This window comes from Arachis stenosperma, chromosome 5 (genome assembly GCF_014773155.1).
Source record: "Arachis stenosperma cultivar V10309 chromosome 5, arast.V10309.gnm1.PFL2, whole genome shotgun sequence".
In the NCBI taxonomy this organism is placed as follows: domain Eukaryota; kingdom Viridiplantae; phylum Streptophyta; class Magnoliopsida; order Fabales; family Fabaceae; genus Arachis; species Arachis stenosperma.
The window spans coordinates 83,511,105-83,537,493 of NC_080381.1; the positions used below are offsets into that span (position 1 = coordinate 83,511,105).

The following is a 26,389-nucleotide window of genomic DNA, read 5'->3' on the forward strand; positions in this document are numbered from 1 at the left end:
AGAAACTCCACCGTTGAAAATACATAAGTGAAAGGTTCAGGCATGGCCGAATGGCCAGCCCCCTGAGTGATCAAGAGACCAAATAATCAAAGGCTAAACAGTCAAGAGATTAAACTGTCAAAAGATGTCTAATACAATAGTTAAATGTTCTATTTATAATAAACTAGCTCCTAGGGTTTACATGAGTAAGTAATTGATGCATAAATCCACTTCCGGGGCCCATTTGGTGTATGCTTGGGCTGAGCTTGATCAATCCACGAGCTGAGGCTTCTCTTGGAGTTGAACTCCGAGTTATGACGTGTTTTGGGCGTTCAACTCCGGATCATGACGTTTTTCTGGCGTTTAACTCCAGACAGCAGCATGTACTTGGCGTTCAACGCCAAGTTACGTCGTCAATTCCCAAATAAAGTATGGACTCTGGAAAGCTCTGGATGTCTACTTTCCAACGCCATTGAGAGCGCGCCATTTGGAGTTCTGTAGCTCCAGAAAATCTATTTTGAGTGCAGAGAGGTCAGATTCCAACAGCATCAGCAGTCCTTTTGTCATCCCTTTTCAGAGTTTTGCTCAAGTCCCTCAATTTCAGCCAGAAATTACTTGAAATCACAGAAAAACACACAAACTCATAGTAAAGTCCAGAAATGTGAATTTAACATAAAAACTAATGAAAACATCCCTAAAAGTAGCTTGAACTTACTAAAAACTACCTAAAAACAATGCCAAAAAGCGTATAAATTATCTGCTCATCACCCTTCCCACCATCATACTCAAACACTTATATTCTGGTGGCAGTGGATTATGTATCCAAATGGGTGGAGGCTATTGCAACACCCACCAATGACACTAAAACAGTGTTAAAATTCCTCCAGAAACACATCTTCAGCAGATTTGGTATCCCTAGAGTATTAATCAGTGATAGGGGCACTCATTTCTGCAATAAACAGCTTTACTCTGCTCTGGTTTGCTATGGAGTTAGCCACAGGGTAGCTACTCCATATCACACACAAACTAATGGGCAAGCTGAAGTCTCAAATAGAGAACTCAAAAGAATCCTGGAACGGACTGTAATTAACCGTAGAAGGGATTGGGCAAGAAGCTTGGATGATGCTCTGTGGGCATACAGAACAGCATTCAAGACCCCTATAGGGACCTCTCCATACCAGCTTGTGTATGGAAAGGCATGTCACTTGCCAGTGGAACTGGAACACAAGGCCTACTGGGCAACCAGATTCCTAAACCTTGATGCCAAGTTAGCTGGAGAAAAACGATTTCTCCAGTTAAATGAGCTAGAAGAATTTAGACTCAATGCTTTCGAGAATGCAAAGATTTACAAAGAGAAAGCGAAAAGATGGCATGATAAGAAATTGTCATCCAGAGTCTTTGAGCCGGGGCAGAAAGTTCTGCTATTTAATTCTAGGCTCAAAGTATTTCCCGGGAAATTAAAATCCCGGTGGAGAGGTCCATATGTAATCACAAACGTATCACCATATGGATACATAGAGCTTCAGGATAATGACTCTAACAAAAAGTTCATTGTTAATGGACAAAGGGTTAAACATTATCTTGAAGGCAATTTCGAGCAAGAATGCTCAAAACTGAGACTTAATTAAAGCTCAGTAATAGTCCAGCTAATGACATAAAAGAAGCGCTTGCTGGGAGGCAACCCAGCCAATCACAAAATTTAATTTTATTTGTTTCTGTTGATTTTTACAGGTATAGGTCAAAATATCTTCAAGGTAAAAAATCAATTGATTGGATTCACAGAGTTAAAGGGGAATTTGGAAGTTCACTGGCGAAAAAAGGCCAGTAAGAAACATTTTGGGCGTTGAACTCCCAAAAGAAGCACCCACTGGGCGTTCAACGCCAGTAAGGGTAGCCATCTGGGCGTTAAATGCCAGAAAGGAGCATCTTCTGGGTGTTAAACGCCAGAAAGAAGCACCTTCTGGGCATTTAACGCCAGATTGACAGCATCCTGGGCGTTCAAAAAAACGCCCAGTGACAAAGGACTTCCTGGCGTTCAACGCCAGAAAGATGCATTAGCTGGGCATTGAACGCCCAGGAGAAGCAACATTTGGGCGTTAAACGCCCAAAACATGCAGCATTTGGGCGTTTAACGCCAGGATGGTGGGGAGGAGGTAAAATTCATTTTTTTTTACAAATTTTCTAAATTTTTATGTTTCAATTCATAATTTCTTGCATCAACATGTTTCAAAATGTCATCCTTCAAATCAGATTGGTTTTCTAAGAACCCTAATTTCTAAAATCCCTTTTTCAAAAATTTCAAATATATCTTAATCCATAAAGACAAATTATTTTTCAATCCAATCCAACTCTTTTAAAGTTTGTTTTCAAAACTCAATTATCTTTTTAAAATCTTTTTCAAAATTAAAAATTCAAATTTATCTTTTTAATTATTATTCATATCTTTCTCTTTTTAAACTATATCTTTTTCTTATCATATCTATCTTTTATAAATCATATCTTCTATCTTATCTTTTTCTTATTTTCGAAAATTTCCACCCCCCTCCCTATATATTGAATTCGGCGCCCCTCTCATCATCACCTTGTCACACTTGCTCTCCTCCTATCCCTCTTCTTTCTTCTCTTTTGCTTGAGGACAAGCAAAACTCTAAGTTTGGTGTGTTTATCCGTGATCACAAAAACATACTCATTAAGATCATGGCTCCTAAAGGAAAACAACCCACCCCAAGAGGCAAGAAAGAGAATACTCCAAAGCCACTTTTGAATCAAGGGAAGTTCTTAACTAAAGAACATTCAGACCATTACTACAAAATAATGAGTCACAGATCAGTGATCCCGGAAGTCAAATTTGATCTGAAAGAAGATGAATATCCGGAGATCCAAGAGCAAATTCGAAACAGGAACTGGGAAATTCTGGCCAATCCTGAAACGAAAGTGGGAAGGAACATGGTTCAGGAGTTCTATGCTAATCTATGGCAGACAGACAGGCAAAGAATAATTGGATCTGCTCTCTATGACCATCAGACCTTAGTCAGAGGAAAGATTGTTCATACCCATCCTGACAAGATCAGGGAGATATTTAAGCTTCCTCAACTGAAAGATGACCCAGACTCCTTTAATAGGAGAATGATGAGGGTAAATAAAGGCCTAGACAAGATTCTAGAGGATATATGCATCCCTGAAGTCAGGTGGACCACCAGCACCACTGGCACCCCAATTCAACTCAAAAGAGAAGATCTAAAACCAGTAGCCAGAGGCTGGCTGGATATCATTGGGCGTTCTATATTACCCACCAGCAACCGTTCTGAAGTTACCATTAAAAGAGCAGTAATGATTCACTGCATCATATTGGGAAAAGAAGTAGAAGTCCATCAACTGATCTCATGTGAGCTATACAAAATAGCAAACAGGAATTCCAAGGACGCTAGATTGGCCTATCCAAGCTTAATTTCTATGCTCTGCAAAGATGCCGGAGTGAAGATGGGAATAACAGAGTATATCCCAGTTGAGAGGCCAATCACTGGAATATCAATGGTCAGACAACAGCAACAAGATGATTCAGCCAAGAGGAGAGCACAGGAAGCCCTCCCAGAACTGCCTCAATTCGAATATTGGGGACATCTTGAGGCTTCTATTTCCAAATTGCAAGAAGCTATGGACCAAATAAAGGAAGAACAGAACAATCAAAGTAGCATGCTTTGCAAACTGCTTAAGGAACAGGAAGAGCAAAGGCGTGATCTAAGGGAGCTGAAGCGCCAAAAATTAATCCTTGAAAAGCACCCCACAGATTAGAGGAACATATACTCCTCAAAACAACAGGTTGTTGAGTTCCAATTTTTCTGCTTTAACTTAGTGATAGTGTTATTATAGAAATTTACCTTAGGAGATATATAGTAGTAGTAATTAGTATATCTATTTTGACTTTATTTCCAATTAAGCAATAATTTATTTTTCTCATCATCATCAGGCATGAATAAAGTAGTAGATTTTTTAGAATAAAGAAGTAATCTATATTTTTCGAGTTCTTAATAATAAAAATTATAATTAATTACATGTGGTGGCAATACTTTTTGTTTTCTGAATGAATGCTTGAACAGTGCATAATTTTTATCTTGAATTTTATGAATATTGGCTCCTGAAAGAATGAGGAACACAAAAAATATTATTGATGATCTGAAAAATCATGAAATTGATTCTTGAAGCAAGAAAAAGCAGTCAAAAAAAAATTTTTGAATCAAAAGGAATAAAAGCCAAACAGCCCTTAAAACCAAAAGGCAAGGGTAAAAAGGATTCAAGGCTTTGAGCATCAGTGGATAGGAGGGCCCAAGGAAATAAAATCCAGGCCTAAGCGGCTAAATCAAGCTGTCCCTAACCATGTGCTTGTGTCATGAAGGTCCAAGTAAAAAGCTTGAGACTGAGTGGTTAAAGTCGTGATCCAAGGCAAATAGAGTGTGCTTAAGAGCTCTGGACACCTCTGACTGGGGACTCTAGCAAAGCTGAGTCACAATCTGAAGGGTTCACCCAGTTATGTGTCTGTGGCATTTCTGTATCTGGTGGTAATACTGGAAAACAAAGTTCTTAGGGCCACGGCCAAGACTCATAAAATAACTGTGTTCAAGAATCAACATACTACACTAGGAGAATCAATAATACTATCTGAATTCTGAGTTCCTATGGATGCCAATCATTCTGAATTTCAAAGGATAAAGGGAGATGTCAAAACTGTTCAGAAACAAAAAGCTACAAGCCCCGCTCATCTGAATAAGAATCTGAGCTCCATTTAAAACTCTTAGATATTATTACTTCTTAAATTCTTTCATCCTATTTTATTTATCTAGTTGCTTGGGGACAAGCAACAGTTTAAGTTTGGTATTGTGATGAGCGGGTATTTTATACGCTTTTTGGGGGTAATTTCATGTAGATTTTAGCATGTTTTAATTAGTTTTTAGTTAAATATTATTAGTTTTTAGGCAAAAATCATATTTCTGGACTTTACTATGAGTGTGTATATTTTTCTGTGATTTCAGGTATTTTCTGGCTGAAATTGAGGGAGCTGAGCAAAAATCTGACTTAGGCTGAAAAAGGACTGCTGATGCTGTTGGATCCTAACCTCCCTGCACTCGAAATGGATTTTCTGGAGCTGCAGGAGTCCAATTCGCGCGCTCTCAATGGCGTTGGAAAACAGACATCCAGGGCTTTCCAGCAATATATAATAGTCTATACTTTGCGCGAAGATAGACGACGTAACTTGGCGTTAAACGCCAAGTACACGCTGCTGTCTGGAGTTAAACGCCAGAAAAACGTCATGATCCGGAGTTGAACGCCCAAAACACGTCATAACTTGGAGTTCAACTCCAAGAAAAGCCTCTACTCGTGGATAGCTTTAGTCTCAGCCCCAGCACACACCAAGTGGGCTCCAGAAGTGGATTTCTGCACCAATTATCTTAGTTTACTCATATTCTGTAAACCTAGGTTACTAGTTTACTATTTAAACAACTTTTAGAGAATTATTTTGTACCTCATGACATTTTCAGATCTGAATTACATACTTTTTGACGGCATGAGTCTCTAAACTCCATTGTTGGGGGTGAGGAGCTCTGCAGCGTCTCAATGAATTAATACAATTCCTTTTTTTTCCATTCAAACACGCTTGTTCTTATCTAAGATGTTCATTCGCGCTTAATTATGGAGAAGGTGATGATCCATGACACTCATCACCTTCCTCAATCCATGAACGTGTGCCTGACAACCACCTCTGTTCTACATCAGATTGAATGAGTATCTCTTAGATTCATTACTCGGAATCTTCGTGGTATAAGCCGGATTGATGGCGGCATTCATGAGAATCCGGAAAGTCTAAACCCTGTCTGTGGTATTCCGAGTAGGATTCTGGGATTGAATGACCGTGACGAGCTTCAAACTCCTGAAGGCTGGGCGTTAGTGACAGACGCAAAAGAATCAATGGATTCCATTCCAACCTGATTGAGAACCGACAGATGATTAGCCGTGCTGTGACAGAGCATTTGGACCATTTTCACTGAGAGGATGGGAAGTAACCATTGACAACAGTGACACCCTACATGGAGCTTGCCATGGAAGGAACCTTGCGTGTGTTGAAGGATTTCAAGGAAGAGTTGAAGTTCAAAGGACAAAGCATCTCCAAAACCCCAACATATTCTTCATTACTGCATAACAAGTATTTATTTTATGCCCTTTTCCCTTTCTTCACTAAACTTGAAAAACACTGTTGTTGGCATCCTGACTAAGATTAATAAAATAAATATAGCTTGCTTCAAACCAATAATCTCCGTGGGATCGACCCTTACTCACGTAAGGTATTACTTGGACGACCCAGTGCACTTGCTGGTTAGTGGTACGAGATCATAAGAAATTTTGATTTTGATATTGAGATTAAGATTTCGTGCACCAGCGTGCCATTTTGGCTCGAAGGCATGGCACGCCAGGTTACTTTGCCATTCAAATGTCCTGGGCGTTCCACTTGGGCTCGAAGGCGTGGCATGCCAGGGGTAAAACAGAGGACGGCATGCCACTTGAATGGAGAGGCGTGGCACGCCAAATCAGAAATAAAAGGAGCGTAACACGCCAGAGAAGTGCCAGTCGCACGCCAGTTGGAAGATCACGTTTGTTGAGTATCTTTTCCTTCCAAATTGTAATTTTCTTTTCACTTTTGTATTTTTTTTTTATTTTCTAGATCTAGGAGTAGTATAAGTATTGGAAAAGGGGTAAGCAAGTCACAGAGTTTAGTTTTGGGATTTCACTTTTTTTAGTTTTCAGACTTCATCTCTTCCATCTTTGGTACTTTCTCTCTGAGCTATGAGTAGCTAAATTCCCTCTCATTGAGAGAGGGAGCTCTATTGTACTTGATGGATTAATGATAGTGAATTTCTTCTTCTCTTTGATTTGCTAGAAGGAATTTCGATTTTCATGCTTAGTATTCAATTAACTTGGAAAAGAGATTGAATGCAAAATGGATTTCATGGGAACCTTGGAAAACGAAACATGAAACCATGCTAGAAATCCCTTCTCACACTTGAGTAGAATCTGGTTTTTGGTCTTTGGATATGGTGACATACAATCCTCGCTCTACCTGGACCTATGATGATGTATGGTATAATTAGGAACCAAGCATATCTCTCTTCATGAGCAATTAGACCAAGGAATTGGTTATTGATCAATATCTGAGAGATTGAGTCACCAAGGGATTGGGGCTCAATCAATCATGATTGCCAAGAGGTCAATGAGTTGCATGATTGAAGAAGATATGAGCTGGATTTAATCCAAAGAGACAATATCTCCTGATCTCAATGAATTCCCTCATTCTTATCTCTCCCATTCTTTTATAGCTTTACTTACATTCTGCAAAATCCCATTCCCCTTTACATTCCTGTTATTTCCATTTCTGCATTTTATTGCTTTCTTTTATTCCTTTGCCATTTATGTTTCTGCCATTTATAATTCTGCACTTACAACTTATTCTGTTGAGCTTGACTAATTCACCAATTAATTAAAATTGCTCAAATCTACCAATCTCTGTGGATACGATCCCACTCCACTGTGGGTTAATACTTGACGATAATTTTGGTGCGCTTGCAAAGAGCGGATTCATCAATATTATTGGGAAAGGGTAGTGAATTCCGCCCACCAAGTTTTATGGCGCCATTGCCGGTGATTGGTTTGAATTTGACAATGATTAAACTGATTGGAGAGCTAGATTAAGCATTTTTTTATTTTTATTTTTTTCCCTTAATTATTTCTTATTCATTTCCTAGTGTAACTTTTAAATTCCTTTCTAATCTCTGTTTTTCTTTCTTGTCTTTCTGAGATTTCTTTAGCTATTCATTGTTTATACTTCCACCCTTCTAACTGTTTGATTAATTGCATCACTCAAGCTAATCACTAATTTTAACTAAGGAAATTTCTTCACTTGCTCTTTTCTTGCTGTGTGTTGACTGTATGACAGGTAGAAGAGGAAAGACTTCATGCTCTTTTGATAGTGAACCTGAGAGAACCTTTCTTAGATTGAGGAGGGAGGCTAGAGGCAAGGGCATAGTTGGAGAAGAACCAGTAGAAGAAGATCTAACAACCACCATGGAAGACGAAGCACATGAAGACGTTGGAGGAGGACCTGGAAATCAAGCTGGGCAAGAGAGGAGAGTCTTAGGCTCCTATATCAATCCAAATCCAGGAAACTGTGGCAACAGCATCCTTAAGCTAACAATCCATGCGAATAACTTTGAGTTGAAACCTCAACTCATCACACTAGTCCAGAATAACTGTTCATATGGAGGAGGTGCTCAAGAAGATCCAAATCAACATCTCACCACATTCTTGAAGATATGCGATACTGTAAAATCCAATGGTGTACACCCTGACACCTATAAACTACTTCTATTCCCTTTCTCACTCAGAGATAAGGCAACAAAGTGGTTAGAATCATTCTCCAAGGAGAGCCTAACCACATGGGAAGATGTTGTGAACAAATTTCTAGCGAGATTTTACCTTCCACAGAGGATCAACAGGCTAAGAGCTGAGGTGCAAACCTTCAGATAGCTAGATGGTGAAACACTCTATGAGGCCTGGGAGAGGTTCAAAGATCTAACAAGAAAATGCCCACCAGATATGTTTAATACGTGGGTGCAGCTCCACATTTTCTATGAAGGATTAACCTATGAATCGAAGAAGGTTGTGACCACTCTTCAGGGGGTTCACTCAACAAGAAAAAGACCATTGAGGAAGCCATAGATGTCATTGAAACTTTAGCTAAGAATGACTACTTCTATGCTTCAGAAAGAGGCCAAAAGAAGGGGGTGCTGGAACTCAATTCTATGGATGCCCTGTTGGCACAAAACAAGGTAATTGCAGCACAATTGGCAGCCTTAACCAAGAAAATGGAAAACAATCAAGTTGCAGTTGTCCAAGCTCAAGCACGACCCCAAGAAGAACATGAACCAGAAGTTGAACGTGAGCAAGCAAACTATGTGCATAACCCCTCTCGACCACCATATGACTCTAACTCCAAGACATATAACCTAGGATGGAAGAACCACCCAAATTTTGGGTGGGAGAACCAACAAAATCACAACCAAGATCACAATAAACCATACCAAGCCAATCAATACCAGAATCACAACTCAAACCATCAGTCAAATAACAACAGACCTTACCACAATCCACCTCACACATCATATCCTTCCAACTAGCAAACATACCACCATCAAGACATACTAACCCTGACCTCACAACCGTGTGAAATCAAGGGTAACTTTGAGAGAGTAGAGGCCACAATAGCACAGCTATCATCACAGCTCACAGGGGCCATTTCCACCCTCTTGGAAAGGTAAGCACAAGCTGAAAAGAAGATAGATGCAAACTAAGAAGAATACAGGTCGAATTTGAAGAACCAAGGTGCAACAATCTCAAAGCTAGAAGCACAAGTGGGGTTCTTATCCAAGCAAATCCAAATGCCTACACACACATTTCCAAGTGACACCATGGCCAACCCAAGAGGGAAGTGCAAGGCCATCACACTTAGAAGCGAAAAAGTGATAGAAGAAGCCACCCAAAACCAGGAGAACCACGAAGAAGAAGCTGCAAAAAAGCCTGAAAACAGGAAGAAAGAAGAGGTCCCTAGCCCATCTTCACCAAAGCCAATTTTAAAGCCTTATGTGCCAAAGGCACCATACCCACAAAGGCTAAGGAAGGATGGGAAGGAGAGCCAATTTTTCAGATTTTTGGAAATATTCAAAAAGCTCCAAATCAACATACCTTTTGCTTAAGCACTGGAGCAAATGCCCCTCTACGCAAAGTTCCTGAAGGAGCTCATGACAAGAAAAAGAAACTGGGGAGAAAAGGAGACTGTAGTCCTAACTGAGGAATGTAGTGCCATCATACAAAAGAAACTCCCCCAGAAAATGAAGGATCCAGGGAGTTTCCAAATCCCCTACATCATAGGGGATATCACTATTGAAAAGGCTTTATGTGACTTGGGGGCTAGCATCAATCTCATGTCCTTGAACATGATGAGTAGGATGAGAATTGAGGAAGCCAAACCAACAAGAATGGTACTCCAACTAGCTGACAGAACATTCAAGTTTCCACATGGAGTGGTGGAAGATTTATTGGTGAAGGTGGGAGAATTCATCTTCCCAGCTAACTTTGTTGTGATGGATATGGAAGAAAAGGCAAACACTTCAATTATCCTAGGAAGGCCATTCATAGCTACTGTTGGAGCCATCATTGATGTGCAAAAAGGAGAACTAGTCTTGAGATTACATGAGAAAAAGATGGTCTTCAATGTCTTCAAGGCAATGAGTTATCCCAAGGAAGCAATAGGAGAATGCATGATGGTGGAAACCATAGAACAAATAGTCCAAGGAGTTTTGGAAGAAGAGCAATATGAAAGAAGTATGGAATTGGAGCAACAAGCACCACGTGAAGAACCACGACAAGGAACCATGGAATATTCAATCATGACAAACCACAAAGATAACAATGGAGAAGAGGCACCAAAACTAGAGCTAAAAACCCTACCTCCAAGCTTGAAATATGCCTATCTAGGTGACAACAACACCTACCCAGTGATCATCAACTCAAGCTTGAGTAAGGAGTAAGAAAAGGAGCTCATCCAAGTGCTGAAACAACACAAGGATGCTATAGGCTGGACACTCACAGACTTAAAAGGGATCAGCCCTTCAATGTGTATGAGGAAGGTGCTAAGCCCTCAAGGCAACAACAAATAAGGTTGAATCCAACCATGAATGAGGTAGTCCAGAAGGAAGTGTTGAAGTTGTGGCAAGCTGAGGTGATCTACCCCATCTCAAACAGCCCTTGGGTGAGCCCAGTACAAGTAGTTCCAAAGAAAGGAGGAATCACTGTTGTACCAAATGAGAAGAATGAGCTGATACCAACAAGAACAGTGACTGGTTGGCGCATGTGCATCGACTATAGGAAGCTCAATGAAGCCACCAGGAAGGACCACTTCCCCCTACCATTCATGGACCAAATGCTCGAGAGGCTGGCTGGATATGAATACTACTACTTTCTTGACGGTTATTCGGGTTACAACCAAATAGTTGTAGACCCAAAGGACCAGGAGAAAACTTCATTTACTTGTCCATATGGTACTTTTGCTTACAGGAGGATGCCCTTTGGACTGTGCAATGCACCTGCAACATTCCAAAGGTGCATGCTCTCCATATTTTCAAACATGATTGAGAGGTTTATTGAGGTGTTTATGGATGACTTCTTTGTATTTGGTAACACATATTCTGATTGCTTGCATCATTTAGCCTTGGTGCTAAAGAGATGCCAAGAGACCAACCTTGTTTTAAACTGGGAAAAATGACATTTGATGGTTACGGAAGGAGTGGTCCTTGGTCATAAAATCTCAAAGAAGGACATAGAAGTGGACAGGGCAAAAGTAGAGGTGATTAAAAAGTTACCTCCACCTTGCAATGTCAAAGCAATTAGAAGCTTTTTAGGACATGCTGGTTTCTATAGGAGGTTTATTAGAGACTTCTCTAAGGTTGCCAAGCCATTGAGCAACCTACTTGTCTCTAATGTGCCTTTTGTTTTTGATAATGAATGCATGTTAGCCTTTGAGGAGCTTAAGAACAAACTTTCCTCTGCACCTATCATAGCACCACCATGTTGGGATCTACCCTTTGAGTTGATGTGTGATGCATTAGATTTTTCTGTGGATGCTGTTTTAGGATAGAAGAAGGATAAATTGGTGCATGTCATTTGTTTAATGAGAATCAAAAGAACTACACCACTACAGAGAAGGAATTACTTGCCATTGTCTTTGCTTATGATAAATTTAGATCATATCTCATTGGTTCTAAAGTAATTGTATTCACTGATCATGCAGCACTTAAATACTTGCTTAACAAACAAGAATCCAAGCCAAGGCTAATAAGATGGATCCTGCTACTCCAAGAGTTTGACATCGAAATTAAGGATAGGAGTGGAGCAGAGAACAAAGTTGCTGACCACCTCTCAAGGATCCTACAAGAAGAAGAAGGAGCACACCATCTTCCAGTGAATGAAAGCTTCCTAGATGAGCAATTGATGATGATACAAGAGAACCCGTGGTTTGCTAACATATCCAATTTCAAGGCATTAGGGAACTACCAACCAACATCAACAAACACATGAGGAGAAAGCTCATCAAAGATGCCAAATACTATATCTGGGATGAGCCCTGTTTGTTCAAAAAGTGTGCTGATGGGATCTTGAGGAGGTGTATATCCCATGGAGAAGCACAAGAGGTGCTTTGGCAATGTCATGGATCTGCATATGGAGGCCCACTTTAGTGGAGAAAGAACAGCAGCCAAGGTGCTCCCATGTGGATTCTACTGGCCAAGCATTTTCAAGGATGCAGGGGACTTGGTGTCAAGGTGTGATGAATGCCAAAGGGCTGGCAATCTACCCATGAATAATGAGATGCCTCAGAGATTTATAATGGAGCTAGAACTATTCAATGTGTGGGGGATTGACTTCATAGGGCCTTTCCCATCCTCCTACTCAAATAGTTATATACTTGTGGCTGTAGATTATGTGTCAAAATGGGTGGAGGCTATTGCCACCACCATAAATGACAACAAAGTTGTAATGAGCTTCTTAAGAAAGAACATTTTCAGCAGGTTTGGAGTTCCTAGAGCACTCATTAGTGATGGAGGGACACATTTCTGCAATAAACAACTAGAAGCACTCCTTCTCAGATATGGAGTCAAACACAAGGTGGCAACCCCTTATCATCCGCAGACCAACGGGCAAGCAGAGATTTCTAACATGGAGCTAAAAAGGATTCTCGAAAAAATTGTTGGAAGCTCAAGGAAGGACTGGTCTAAGAAGCTAGACGATGCTTTATGGGCCTACAGGACAGCCTTCAAGACCCCCATTGGGATGTCACCATACCAACTAGTATTTGGCAAGGCTTGCCACTTGCCAGTTGAACTGGAGCATAGAGCCTTCTGGGCTCTAAAACTACTGAACTTTGATGAGAGAGCTGCTGGAGAAAAGAGGCTGAGGCAACTCAACGAGTTGGAAGAACTTAGGAACCAAGCATATGAAAATGCAAAGATCTACGAAGAGAATACAAAAAGATGGCATGATCAAAAGATAGCAAGGAGGGAGTTTACTGAAGGACAAAAGGTGTTATTGTAAAATTCTAGACTTAGGTTCATCCCTGGAAAGCTTAAGTCTAGATGGTCTGGACCCTTCACCATCATCAAAGTGTACCCCTATGGTCAAGTGGAGCTCATAGAGGACAAAACACAGTTATCCTTCACTTCAAATTGCCATAGACTCAAGCATTACCTGGGGGACTCACTGGATGAAAGGAGAGTGAGCTACCACCTCAACTGAAAAAAGAAGAACATCAAGCTAGTGACGATAAAAAAGCACTGGTTGGGAGGCAACCCAACACTTTATATCCTTTTGATTCATTGCTTTATTAGAAGTAGATTGTGAATATTAGCTTAGGAAGTTAATTTCAGTTTTGATAGTTAAGATAGCTTTGTGAGTTAAATTGTCTCCTATTTTTGGAAGTGCAGCTGGATGAAAGCATTTACTAATGATGATGAGTGATTGGGCTAAGAAATAGCTAAAAAGCTAAGTTTGGTGTGGCCACTCACCAAGTTGATCTAGGCTTACAACCATTTGGATAAATTAAATTTTTATGGAGTAAGCCCAGAGATTAAGTTTGGTGTGGCCACTACCATACGAGAATCAATCAGCAAGCCCAATACCACTCAATTTGGAAGCATTTAATACATTGATGGAAGCTTGAATGAGAATTTTAATGTGTTCAGGGAAGATTAGAAGCAAAGAATGTGAAAGGATTGGAATTACTTCTTCCCCATGAACACATTAAAAACTCAATAATGAACCCAATTTATTGAGATGCAAATGAATTAAGTTTGGTGTCGCAAGGGACACCCATCAGTTGCGACTCCATTCACTAGCATTGAAAAGGAATGTGGAGGATCATTTTGTCATTACTGATGGGGTTTTCGGTTTCTTTTTTTTTCAGGAGATTAAATGGGGCCCACTTGATAGATAACAAGGAGGTTAAAGTGTACTTAAACTTTGGAACTCAACATATGCAGAGGGCACAGTAGGATAAGGGTTGGCGCCTCTTCCCACGCTAGGCGCTACTCCCCAAGTGGAAAACATTGAGTTCCCTTCGTTTCCCACCATTCGAACCACACCCTTCACTCCTATAAATCCCCTACCCTCCCCTTTCCCTCCCACTTCCATACACAAAACAAACTCACAGAGACCTTTCTTTTTTTTTCTTTCTCGTTCTTCTTTCTATCTATCTTTCTACTTGATTGGGACAATCAAGTGCTAAGTTTGGTGTTGGGGCAAAACTTTGTTTTGCTTGTGTTTCTTTGCAACACTCCATTAATATCTCAGAACCCTCAAACACCCTCTCTCCCTCTCCACCCAATGGCACCACCAAGATCCTCAACCTCAAAGAAAAGAAAGACCAAAGAACCAACCTCAGGTTCCTCAAGCTCAAACTTTAATGAGTACAAATTTCTCTCAGCATTCAACCAAAACCAATTCTATGGTTGGGTGTGTGAGAGGGAGATCATCTCAGAGGCCGGGTTCCAACTAGGAAGGAATGAGCACCTTGAGATCAACATTGAGATCAACAACAGGGGCTGGGCACTCTTCTGCAACCCACCAAAGAAAGTGGTGGAAGGAGTGGTAATGGAATTTTATGCTAATGCCGTGCCACAGCCAGGGCAAACTTATGGGTATATTAGCTATGTGAGCGGGAAGTCCATTGACTATAGTCCCTTTAACATAGAAAGGGTGCTGATGGTGAAAAGGATCAACTCCACTCGGAGTTATAAGGAGAGGATGAAGCAACCAGACCCAGGCTTTGATGAAATCCTGAATGAAATCTGTGTACTAAATGTGCAATGGATCAATGACAAAGATGGAAAATCCAACCAGCTGAGGAGAATGGACTTGAGCCCCCAAGCTAGGGGGTAGTTAGACTCTGTGAGAAGATCTTTGATCCCTACATCAAACACATATGAGGTGACCAAGGAGAGGGCTGTACTTATATACAGTATAATGAAGGGAGAGGACGTGAATGTTGGGGAGTTGATTGCCAACAACATCAACAAGATACTGAAAAGTACTAACGAGAGCACAAGATTGGCATTCTCCAGCATCATACAAGAGCTATGTGATGACGCTGGAGTTGAGAAGGTGATTGATGAGGTGTTGGTGAAGCATGATAAGCCTATAACTGCCAAGAAGATGGCCAAGGTGTTGGCCGTCAATCCACTTCAAAGGGCTAGAGAGCATAGAGCTCATGCTCGTGTGCCACAACCACAACAACGAGAGGAAGAGGAGGCAGAGGAGCAACCATAATTTTTGGCACTTCAACCACCACCATACCAAGAATACCAATAATTTCCTGATGGAATGAACTGGGAGCAGCTGCAAAGAGACGTGCACCAAATGAAGGGAGATCTGTATCAATTAAGGGAAGATGTCAACAACTTTCAAAGTAGCCAAAAGGAGCAATGGAACCAAGTGAATGAGAAAATACACGACCTCCAAGGAAGCTCTGAACAACTAAAGGAACAGCAAGGAAAGATCAACTGGGGAGAAGTGCAAGGTAGCTTAGGGATGATACTGGAACATCAATTACATCAAATGAACAGCCTTGCTGAATTCAGACACCTCTATGAAGTTAGAAATATAGCAAGAAGGGAATATGACTGCTATGAACAAACTAAGTTGAGTTCCTTGTGCAATGCAGTAGCCAACTTGAATCCCAGTTACCCCACCTATATGCAAAAATTGGAGGAACTCAGTGGACGGCAGGAGGAAATTGTGTATTAGCACAAAGAAAATGTGAAGTCCTACATGAGAAGGCTGGGTTTCTGGAAGCCCAAGGACAAGAAAGCACAAGAAGGATCCTCCAAAAAGGGTGGAGATGACTCCTCCCCCTCCAAGAAGAAGGACAAAGGCAAGGGGCCAATGAACTAAAGAAGCTGCATAAGGTTGTTGAGTTCCATGGTTGACATTTCCCAAATTCCTGAATTCTGTTTAAGTTTTTTTTATCTGTTTACTTTATGTTTGAGAATAATTGATAATGTTAGGATAGTTTATGTTTTATTTTGCTTGAAGTCTTTTGTGAGTCCTTTGATATGCAAGAAAGAAAATGCAATGATAACTGTAGTCTTTATTTTCATCAATAAAGTAGAGTTTGTCTCCATAAGAGTTGTTGTGAGTGTGTAAGAACAAGAGTAAATGAGACTAAGACCAAGAAAGCTTATTCAAAAGAATTAAGGAACAAAAGACTAAGTGAAGAACCTTGAATGAAGTGAAAAAAAAAATGAGTCATGAAAAGTAACTAGTCTTAGAAGTCATGACAAGTAGAAGTTGAGGGGTGTTCCTTGAATATCTATAGAACCAAGAAGTAGTAAGAAACAAAGACCCAAGGCTCTGAGCATCAACTACTAAGGAGGGAAGAGAAACATTGAAAAACTCAAAAAGAGTTAGAACCCCTAGTAGTTGCTTTGTGGTGAAGATGTGTCAAGAAGAGGCCTGGGCAAGTAAATTCTCAGGGGTGTTTCAACACCTAGCACCCTAAAGTCAACTGGCTTGGGAGTGTTGATTGAAAGCCTAACTAAAGGGTTGTCTTGAGACAAAACACTTAGAGTCGTGGTCAATAAACAGAAAAGAAGCACAAAAGAGAAAGAAAGAGTTAACCCTTACTACTTCAAGGTGACAATCAATGAAAAGGACCCCTAAGACACATACTTGGAAAAATCCTTAAGGATCTAGGAGCTCTTTGTGATATTCAAAACACTCATGCATGTGTTGAGCACTTAGTCCAATTCCTAGTTACATTACATCCATTCAAGGTCAAGTCTCAATTCACCAAAAAGACCACTCACATTGATTTTCTTGGGACAAAGCTTAAGTTTGGTGTTGTGATGACTTACATAATCTACCCTTTTTATTGCATAAAAAGGACCATAAAAGAGGCATAATCTCATTTAATCATTGCAATTCATGCCTTAATTGATGAATATTATAGTACATTGCTTTGTGAGTTTGTGTTGGATTTCAGGTGGAGAAGACATCAAAAATGGGAAAGAAAACAACAAAACAAGTGGGGCGTGTGAAGCAGGTGTGCCACTTGGAACAGACACCACAAAGATGTATTGGCGTGGCACGCCAGAAGCTGGGCGTGGCACGCTGGTACAACATTCCAGAGAGCAAAATTGAAGACCATCAAAGGGGCGTGGCACAACAGAAGCAGGGCCTGGCACGCCAATTCGTTACTAAAAGAACCATCACTATGGCGTGCCATTTTGTGTCGAAGGCGTGGCACGCCAGCCCTAGAGTTCACTTGGGCGTGCCACTTGAGGACCAAGGCGTGGCACGCCAGTGAACAAGGAGACAATGCAAAAGCTGGGCGTGCCACTTGGTATCGAAGGCGTGGCACGCCAGCTCAAGAACTCCCATTAAGCCGTGCAACTTGAGTGATGAGGCGTGGCACGCCAGCACCTAAGGAGGCCAAATAAAGCTGGGTGTTGATGAGCGGATAATTTATATGCTTTTTGACATTGTTTTTAGGTAGTTTTTAGTAGGATCTAGTTACTTTTAGGGATGTTTTCATTAGTTTTTATGCTAAATTCACATTTTTGGACTCTACTATGAGTTTGTGTGTTTTTCTATAATTTCAAGTATTTTCTGGCTGAAATTGAGGGACCTGAGCAAAACTCTGATAAGGAGGCTGACAAAGGATTGCTGATGCTATTGGATTCTGACCTCCCTGCACTCGAATGGATTTTCTGGAGCTACAGAACTCCAAATGGCGCGCTCTTAATAACGTTGGAAAGTAGACATCCAGAGCTTTCCAGCGATATATAATAGTTCATACTTTATTTAAGATTAGATGATGTAAACTGGCGCTCAACGCCAATTCCATGCTGCATTCTGGAGTCAAACGCCAGAAACACGTCACGAACCAGAGTTGAACGCCAAAAACATTTTACAACTTGGCGTTCAACTCCAAAAGAAGCCTCTGAACGTGTAAAGCTCAAGCTCAGCCCAAGCACACACCAGGTGGGCCTCGGAAGTGGATTTCTGCATCAATTACTTACTTCTGTAAACCCTAGTAGCTAGTCTAGTATAAATAGGACATTTTACTATTGTATTTGACATCTTCGTTCCATATCTGGATTTTTTTACATCTTGGTTTTTGTTTTGGGGGCTGGCTATTCAGCCATGCCTGAACCTTTATCACTTATGTATTTTCAACAGTGGAGTTTCTACACACCATAGATTAAGGGTGTGGAGCTCTGCTGTACCTCAAGTTTTAATGCAATTACTACTATTTTCTATCCAATTCAATTTATTCCTGTTCTAAGATACCATTCGTTCTTCAACTTGATAGATGTGATGATTCGTGACACTCATCATAATCCATCCATATGAACGCGTGCCTGACAACCACCTCCGTTCTACAAGCGAGAGCTAGAGTGTGTATCTCTTGGATTCCTGATGCAGGACTCATGGTTGCCCTCGCCTGACAACCGAGCCTTCCATTCCGTGAGATCATAGTCTTTGTGGTATAAGCTAGAATTGATGGCGGCATTCATGAGGATTAGGAAAGTCTAAACCTTGTCTGTGGTATTCCGAGTAGGATTCTGGGATTGAATGACTGTGACGAGCTTCAAACTCGTGATTGTTGGGCATGATGACAAACGCAAAAGAATCAATGGATTCTATTCCAACATGATCGAGAACCGACAGATGATTAGCTATGCCGTAACAGAGCATTTGGACCTTTTTCACTGAGAGGATGGGATGTAGTCATTGACAACGGTGATGCCCTACATACAGCTTGCAATGGAAAGGAATAAGAAGGATTGAAAGAACGAAGTAGGAAAGCAGAGATTCAACAGGAACAAGCATCTCTATGCACTTATCTGAATTTTTCACCAATGATCTACATAAGTTTTTCTATCTTTATTTTTTGTTTATTATTCGAAAACTCTAACACCATTTATTATTCGCCTGACTGAGATTTACAAGATGACCATAGCTTGCTTCATACCAACAATCTCTGTTGGATCGACCCTTACTCACGTAAGGTTTATTACTTGGACGACCCAGTACACTTGCTGGTTAGTGATGCGAAGTTGTGAAGAAAGTGCTGAGTTATAAATGCGCATCTCAAGTTGAGTGCCATTGTTAGAGATCACAATTTCGTGCCGGGGATTGTTCGAGTTTGGACAACTAACGGTTCATCTTGTTGCTCAGATTAGGTAATTTTCTTTTTATTTTCTTTTCAAAATGTTTTCAAAAAAATTACATATTTTTCAAAATATTTTTCAAAATGTTCTCACCTGTTTTCGAAAATTTTTCAAAATTTTTAAGAATGAATTCTAGAGTTTCATGAAACATGTTGAAATCTGGCTAGCTGTAAAGCCATGTCTAATTCTTTTGGACTGAGGCTTCCAAACCATCAGCATAGAGGCAAGTTAATTGAAATATCAGCTGTTGTATGCCTGATTTATATCTTAAAGGTGGCTGGCTATTAAGCCATGTCCAACCCTTGGAATGGAGCTTCAGGCCAACATTGAAAGATTCCTGGAATTCTTATTAAAAATTTTGAATTTCTTATTTTCTTTTTCCAACATATTTTCGAAAAAAATAAAATAAAACACAAAAAAATTAATAAAATCAAAAAAAGCAAAAATATTTTGTGTTTCTTGTTTGAGTCTAGAGTCAAGTCACAAGTTTGGTGTCAATTGCATGTTTTAATTTTTTTTAAAAATAATTTTCGAAAATTGCATGCATGTGGTGCACGAAATTGTGATCATCAACAATGGCTCCAAAGACTTGGTAGCGCTTTCAAACGTGAATCACACTTAGTCACAACTCCGCACAACTGACCAGCAAGTGTACTGGGTCGTCCAAGTAATATCTTACGTGAGTAAGGGTCGATCCCACGGAGATTGTTGGTATGGAGCAATCTATGGTCATCTTGTAGATCTCAGTCAAGCTGATTCAAATGTGATTGGATTAGATAATTAAAAAATAAATAAAATAGGATAGAAATACTTATGTAAATTAATGGTGGGAATTTCAGATAAGCGTATGGAGATGCTTGTTGATGAGCGGATAATTTATACGCTTTTTGGCATTGTTTTTAGTGTGTTTTGAGTATATTTTAGTTAGTTTTATTACATTTTTATTAGTTTTTAGTTAAAATTCACTTTTCTGGGCTTTACTATGAGTTTGTGTGTTTTTCTGTGATTTCAGATATTTTCTGGCTGAAATTGAGGGACCTGAGCAAAAATCTGATTTAGAGGCTGAAAAGGACTGCAGATGCTGTTGGATTCTGACCTCCCTGCACTCGAAGTGGATTTTCTGGAGCTACAGAAGCCCAATTGGCGCGCTCTCAACGGCGTTGGAAAGTAGACATCCTGGGCTTTCCAGCAAAGTATAATAGTCCATACTTTGCCCGAGATTTGATGGCCCAAATCGGCGTTGCAAATAAGCTTCAGAATTCCCGGCGTTTAACGCCGGAACTGACACAAAAATTGGAGTTAAACGCCCAAACTGGCATAAAAGCTGGCGTTTAACTCCAGAAAAAGTCTCTACACATGAAAGCTTCAATGCTCAGCCCAAGCACACACCAAGTGGACCCCGGAAGTGGATTTTTACGTCATTTACTCATTTCTGTATACCTTAGGTTACTAGTTCACTATTAATAGGACCTTTTGATATTGTATCTGGACCTCATGACACTTTACACGTTTCTCATTGTATCTTCTACAGCATGAGTCTCTAAACCCCATGGTTGGGGGTGAGGAGCTCTGCTGTGTCTTGATCGATTAATGCAATTACTATTGTTTTTCATTCAATCACGCTTGCTTCTATTCTAAGATATCACTTGTTCCTAAACTTGATGAATGTGATGATCTATGACACTGATCATCATTCTTACCTATGAACGTGTGCCTGACAACCACCTCCGTTCTACCTTAGATTGAGTAGATATCTCTTGCATTCCTTAATCAGAATCTTCGTGGTATAAGATAGAATTGATGGCGGCATTCAAGAGAATCCGAAAGGTCTAAACCTTGTCTGTGGTATTCTGAGTAGGATTCAAGGATTGAATGACTGTGACGAGCTTCAAACTCCTGAAGGCTGGGCGTTAGTGACAGACGCAAAAGAATCACTGGATTCTATTCCAACCTGATTGAGAACCGACAGATGATTAGCCGTGCTGTGACAGAGCACGTTGAACATTTTCACTGAGAGGATGGGAGGTAGCCATTGACAACGGTGAAACCCTACATACAGCTTGCCATGGAAGGAGTCTTGCATGCATGAAGAAGAAGACAGTAGGAAAGTAGAGATTCAGAAGATAAAGCATCTCTAAAACCTCAACCTGTTCTCCATTACTGCAAGACAAGTATTTATTTCATGTTCTTTTACTTTTTACAATCAACCCTGATAATTATTGATATCCTGACTAAGAGTTACAAGATAACCATAGCTTGCTTCAAGCCGACAATCTCCGTGGGATCGACACTTACTCACGTAAGGTATTACTTGGACGACCCAGTGCACTTGCTAGTTAGTTGTGCGGAATTGCAAAAGTGTGATTGCAATTTCGTCCACCACTTGTCCCTGTTGAATCTCTACTTTCCTACTGCTTTCATCCAATCCTTCTTACTCCTTTCCATGGCAAGCTGTATGTAGGGCATCACCGTTGTTAATGGCTACATCCCATCCTCTCAGTGAAAATGGTCCAAATGCTCTGTCACAGCACGGCTAATCATCTGTCGGTTCTCAATCAGGTTGGAATAGAATCCTGTGATTCTTTTGCGTCTGTCACTAACGCCCAGCCTTCAGGAGTTTGAAGCTCGTCGCAGTCATTCAATCCCGAAATCCTACTCGGAATACCACAGACAAGGTTAGACTTTCCGGATTCCCATGAATGCCGCCATCAATTCTAGCTTATACCACGAAGATTCTGATTAAGGAATCCAAGAGATATGTGCCTGGTCTAAGGTAGAACGGAAGTGGTTGTCAGTCACGCGCGTTCATAGGTGAGAATGATGATAAGTGTCACGGATCATCACATTCATCAAGTTGAAGTGCAACGAATATCTTAGAACAGGAATAAATCGAATTGGACAGAAAATAGTAGTAATTGCATTAAAACTTGAGGTACAACAGAGCTCCACACCCTTAATCTATGGTGTGTAGAAACTCCACCGTTGAAAATACATAAGTGAAAGGTCCAGGCATGTCCGAATGGCCAGCCCCCATGAAGGTCTAAGGACTAGGCATCCAGAGATTGAATAAAACATTAGTATAAAGTCCTATATATACTAGACTAGCTACTAGGGTTTACAAAAGTAAGTAATTGATGCATAAATCCACTTCCGGAGCCCACTTAGTGTATGTTTGGTCTGAGCTTGAGCTTTACACGAGCTGAGGCTTTTATTGGAGTTGAACGCCAAGTTGTAACGTGTTTCTGGCGTTCAACTCTGGGTCATGACGTGTTTCTGGCGTTTGACTCCAGAATGCAGCGTAGAACTGGCGTTGAGCGCCAGTTTGCGTCGTCTAATCCCAAATAAAGTATGGACTATTATATATTGCTGGAAAGCTCCAGATGTCTACTTTCCAACGCCGTTTAGAGTTCTGTAGCTCCAGAAAATCCATTTCGAGTGCAGGGAGGTCAGAATCCAATAGTATCAGCAGTCCTTTGTCAGCCTTGCTTTCAGAGTTTTGCTCAGGTCCCTCAATTTCAGCCAGAAATTACCTGAAATCACAGAAAAACACACAAACTCATAGTAAAGTCCAGAAATTTGAATTTAACATAAAAACTAATGAAAACATCCCTAAAAGTAACTAGATCATACTAAAAACTAACTAAAAACAATGCCAAAAAGCGTATAAATTATCCGCTCATCACAACACCAAACTTAAATTGTTGCTTGTCCCCAAGCAACTGAAAATCAACTAGGATAAAAAGAAGAGAATATACTATAAATTCCAAATATCAATGAATATTAATTATAATTAGATGAGCGGGACTTGTAGCTTTTTGCTTCTGAACAGTTTTGGCATCTCACTTTATCCTTTGAAGTTTAGAATGATTGGCATCTCTAAGAACTTAGAATTTCATATAGTGTTATTAATTCTCTTAGTTAAGTTTGTTGATTCTTCAACACAACTACTTTTATGAGTGTTGGTCGTGGCCCTAAGCACTTTGTTTTCCAGTATTACCACCAGATACATAAATGCCACAGACACATAACTGGGTGAACCTTTTCAGATTGTGACTCAGCTTTGCTAAAGTCCCCAGTTAGAGGTGTCCAGAGCTCTTAAGCACACTTTGTTTGCTTTGGATCACGACTTTTACCACTCAGTCTCAAGCTTTTCACTTGGACCTGCATGCCACAAGCACATGGTTAGGGACAGCTTAATTTAGCCGCTTAGGCCTGGATTTTATTTCCTTGGGCCCTCCTATCCATTGATGCTCAAAGCCTTGGATCCTTTTTACCCTTGCCTTTTGGTTTTAAGGGCTATTGGCTTTTTCAGCTTGCTTTTTCTTTTTCTTTCTATTTTTTTCGCCAAAATATTTTTTTTCGCAAGCTTTTGCTTTTTCACTACTTTTTCTTGCTTCAAGAATCAATTTCATGATTTTTCAGATTTTCAATAACATTTTTCTTTGTTCATCATTCTTTCAAGAGACAACAATTTTAACATTCATAAACAAGAATATCAAAAATATGCACTGTTTAAGCATTCATTCAGAAAACAAAAAGTATTGTCACCACATCAATATAATTAAATTAAATTCAAGGACAATTTTCGAAATTTATGTACTTCTTGTTCTAAAAGGACTGCAGATGCTATTGGATTCTGACCTCCCTGCACTCGAAGTGGATTTTCTGGAGCTACAGAAGCCCAATTGGTGCGCTCTCAACGGCGTTGGAAAGTAGACATCCTGGGCTTTCCAGAAATGTATAATAGTTTATACTTTGCCTGAGATTTGATGGCCCAAACCGGCGTTGCAAATCAGCTTCAGAATTCCCAGCGTTTAACGCTGGAACTGGCATAAAAATTGGAGTTAAACGCCCAAACTGGCACAAAAGCTGGCGTTTAACTCCAAGAGTCTCTACACGAAAAGCTTGCCATGGAAGGAGCCTTGCGTGTTTGAAGAAGAAGACAGTAGGAAAGCAGAGATTCAGAAGATAGAGCATCTCCAAAACCTCAACCTGTTCCCTATTACTGCAAAACAAGTACTTATTTCATGTTCTTTTACTTTTTACAATCAATCCTGATAATTATTGATATCCTGACTAAGAGTTACAAGATGTTCCGAGGGTTACCTGAAACGTGTAGCTCGGTCGTCTGGCAAGACCCGAGGTAGGGGTTCCGTGACCCGAGCTTGGTGTGCTGAGCGGCTGGGGGTTGTACCTGCAATGACACTCCGATGCTTAAGTTAGCATGGGTCCAAGCAGATATTGAGTAGAATTAGAGTATGAGTTATACCTGGGTGCTCCAGTGTATTTATAGTGGTTGGTCGTGATCTTCCCTGGATAAGATATTCTTATCTTATCTTATCTTTGGGAGTCTTATCTCTATCTTTTGTGGAACCGCCTTTCCTAGGCCTTTTTCGGCCTTTAGGTTTTGGGCTTCGTTCCTTTTGATGGGCCTTCTTCTTTATTTGTCCGAGGTCCGACCTTAGGCGTGGGCCTTTGGGACGAGGTCGGACCTTCTGCGAACTTCCCGAGTTTGGAGAGCTCGGTCAGGGTATGAACAGTGCCCCTGTCCGAGTTCGTCCTTTTGAGAGGTCGAGCTCGGGCATAGTCGTCTTTTCAAAATTTGAAAATGGCCGTTTCAGCATTTATTGCTTTTTACCGTTTCTCCTCGATTTCCGTTCGGGCTCTGTGAAGGTATTATTTATTTGCCCCTTTCCTCATTTTCTTTGTTTATTCTGTTCCCTTTCCCTTTTTCTGGGTTTTTCGCCACCTCTCTTTCGAGCATCTTCCTTCTTTCTCTCTGTTCTTCTTCTCCGATTCTTTCTGTGCGTTGTTTTTCGGGGTTTCCTCTGCGCCGCTGTTTTCGTTCTTCTTGCATCGGAGCTCGTCGTCTTCTTCCTTTCTTCCAGGTTTGTTTCTCGTCTTTACTTTCGCTGTGCACATATGCTTTTGTTTCTTTTTCTTCTATGCTGGGGTTGCCCCGAAAAGAGGCGCCGCCATTGTTTTGGTTGTTTGTATGTGGGGGGGGCTCTTTTCTCTTGGTACTTTGTTTTCGGGTTACTGCATTTTTTCTTCTAAAAGAACTTTTGTTTTCTTGCTTCTGCTGAATGGGTTTTTTGCTGTCTGCCTATTATGTGATTTTTGGCTTGCTGTTGTATTCTTCTTTGTAGGCAAGATTTTTTATGTCTCGAAAGGTGTTTCAAGCAATGTCGACCAAGATTCCGAGTGGTCTTGGTTGGGTAGATCCTGTTCCTCTAAGGGTCCCTTCTGTTGTAGATTCTGAGTATCTAGTTAGGTTCCGTAGGGAGTGTAGTATTTGTGAGAACAGGGAGTCTGAGCGGGATTATGAGCTAGTAGCCCCGGAGTCCGAGGAGAGAGTGTGCTTCCCGCCTTTAGAAAGTTCCGAGAAGCTATTCTTTTATGCTTACGATTGTTTTTTCTCTAAGCTGGGTGTACGACTTCCTTTTACCGACTTGGAGTCCGAGGTCCTTTGGTCTTGTAACCTTGCCCCTACGCAACTCCATCCAAATTCTTGGGCGTTTTTAAAGCTGTTTCAACTTTTGTGTCAGTTTTTGGGCGTCTCCCCTTCTGTTTCTCTTTTTTCCTATCTGTTCGTGTTGACGAAGCCGGGGTCGGGTGCTGGGAAGGTGTCCTGGGTCTCTTTTAGGGCTAACCAGGGAAAGAAGTTTTGTACCTTGTATGATGAGTCGTTTCATGATTTCAAGAACTACTATTTCAAGGTCCGGGCTGCTGGAGATGTCCGACCTTTCTTTCTAGATGAGAGTGGGGAGCCTTCTTTTCCTCTTTGTTGGCAGGAGAATGTAGTGTCGGTTAAGTATACTTTTGAGAGTCTAGATGAGGTGGAGCAGGCTTTTGTGGGTGTGTTGAGCAGTTTATGGGGTCGGGCACCTCACTTGGATACGAAGAAAATGTTGGGAGATCCAAGCCTTCTCCGTTCCGAGTTAGGTAGTTCCCGACCTCTTTGAGATTTCATCTTAGTATTTTGGCTTCGTTTTGGAGGTTTTTCTGTTGTGATAATCCCTTTCTTTTGTTTCTGCAGAGATGTCTTCTCAGGCTGATTCCATGAAGTTCCTTCGTCGGTCGAA

General features: G+C 40.7%; 1 protein-coding gene across 1 annotated transcript; it reads left to right on the top strand.

Annotated features, from left to right (window-relative positions):
* The first annotated feature begins 9,788 nt into the window (after positions 1–9,788).
* Positions 9,789–10,610, top strand: LOC130980938 (uncharacterized). Its single transcript, XM_057904579.1, has one exon. It carries the CDS (start codon positions 9,789–9,791, stop codon positions 10,608–10,610), a length of 822 nt encoding a protein of 273 aa, XP_057760562.1.
* Positions 10,611–26,389: the final 15,779 nt, after the last annotated feature.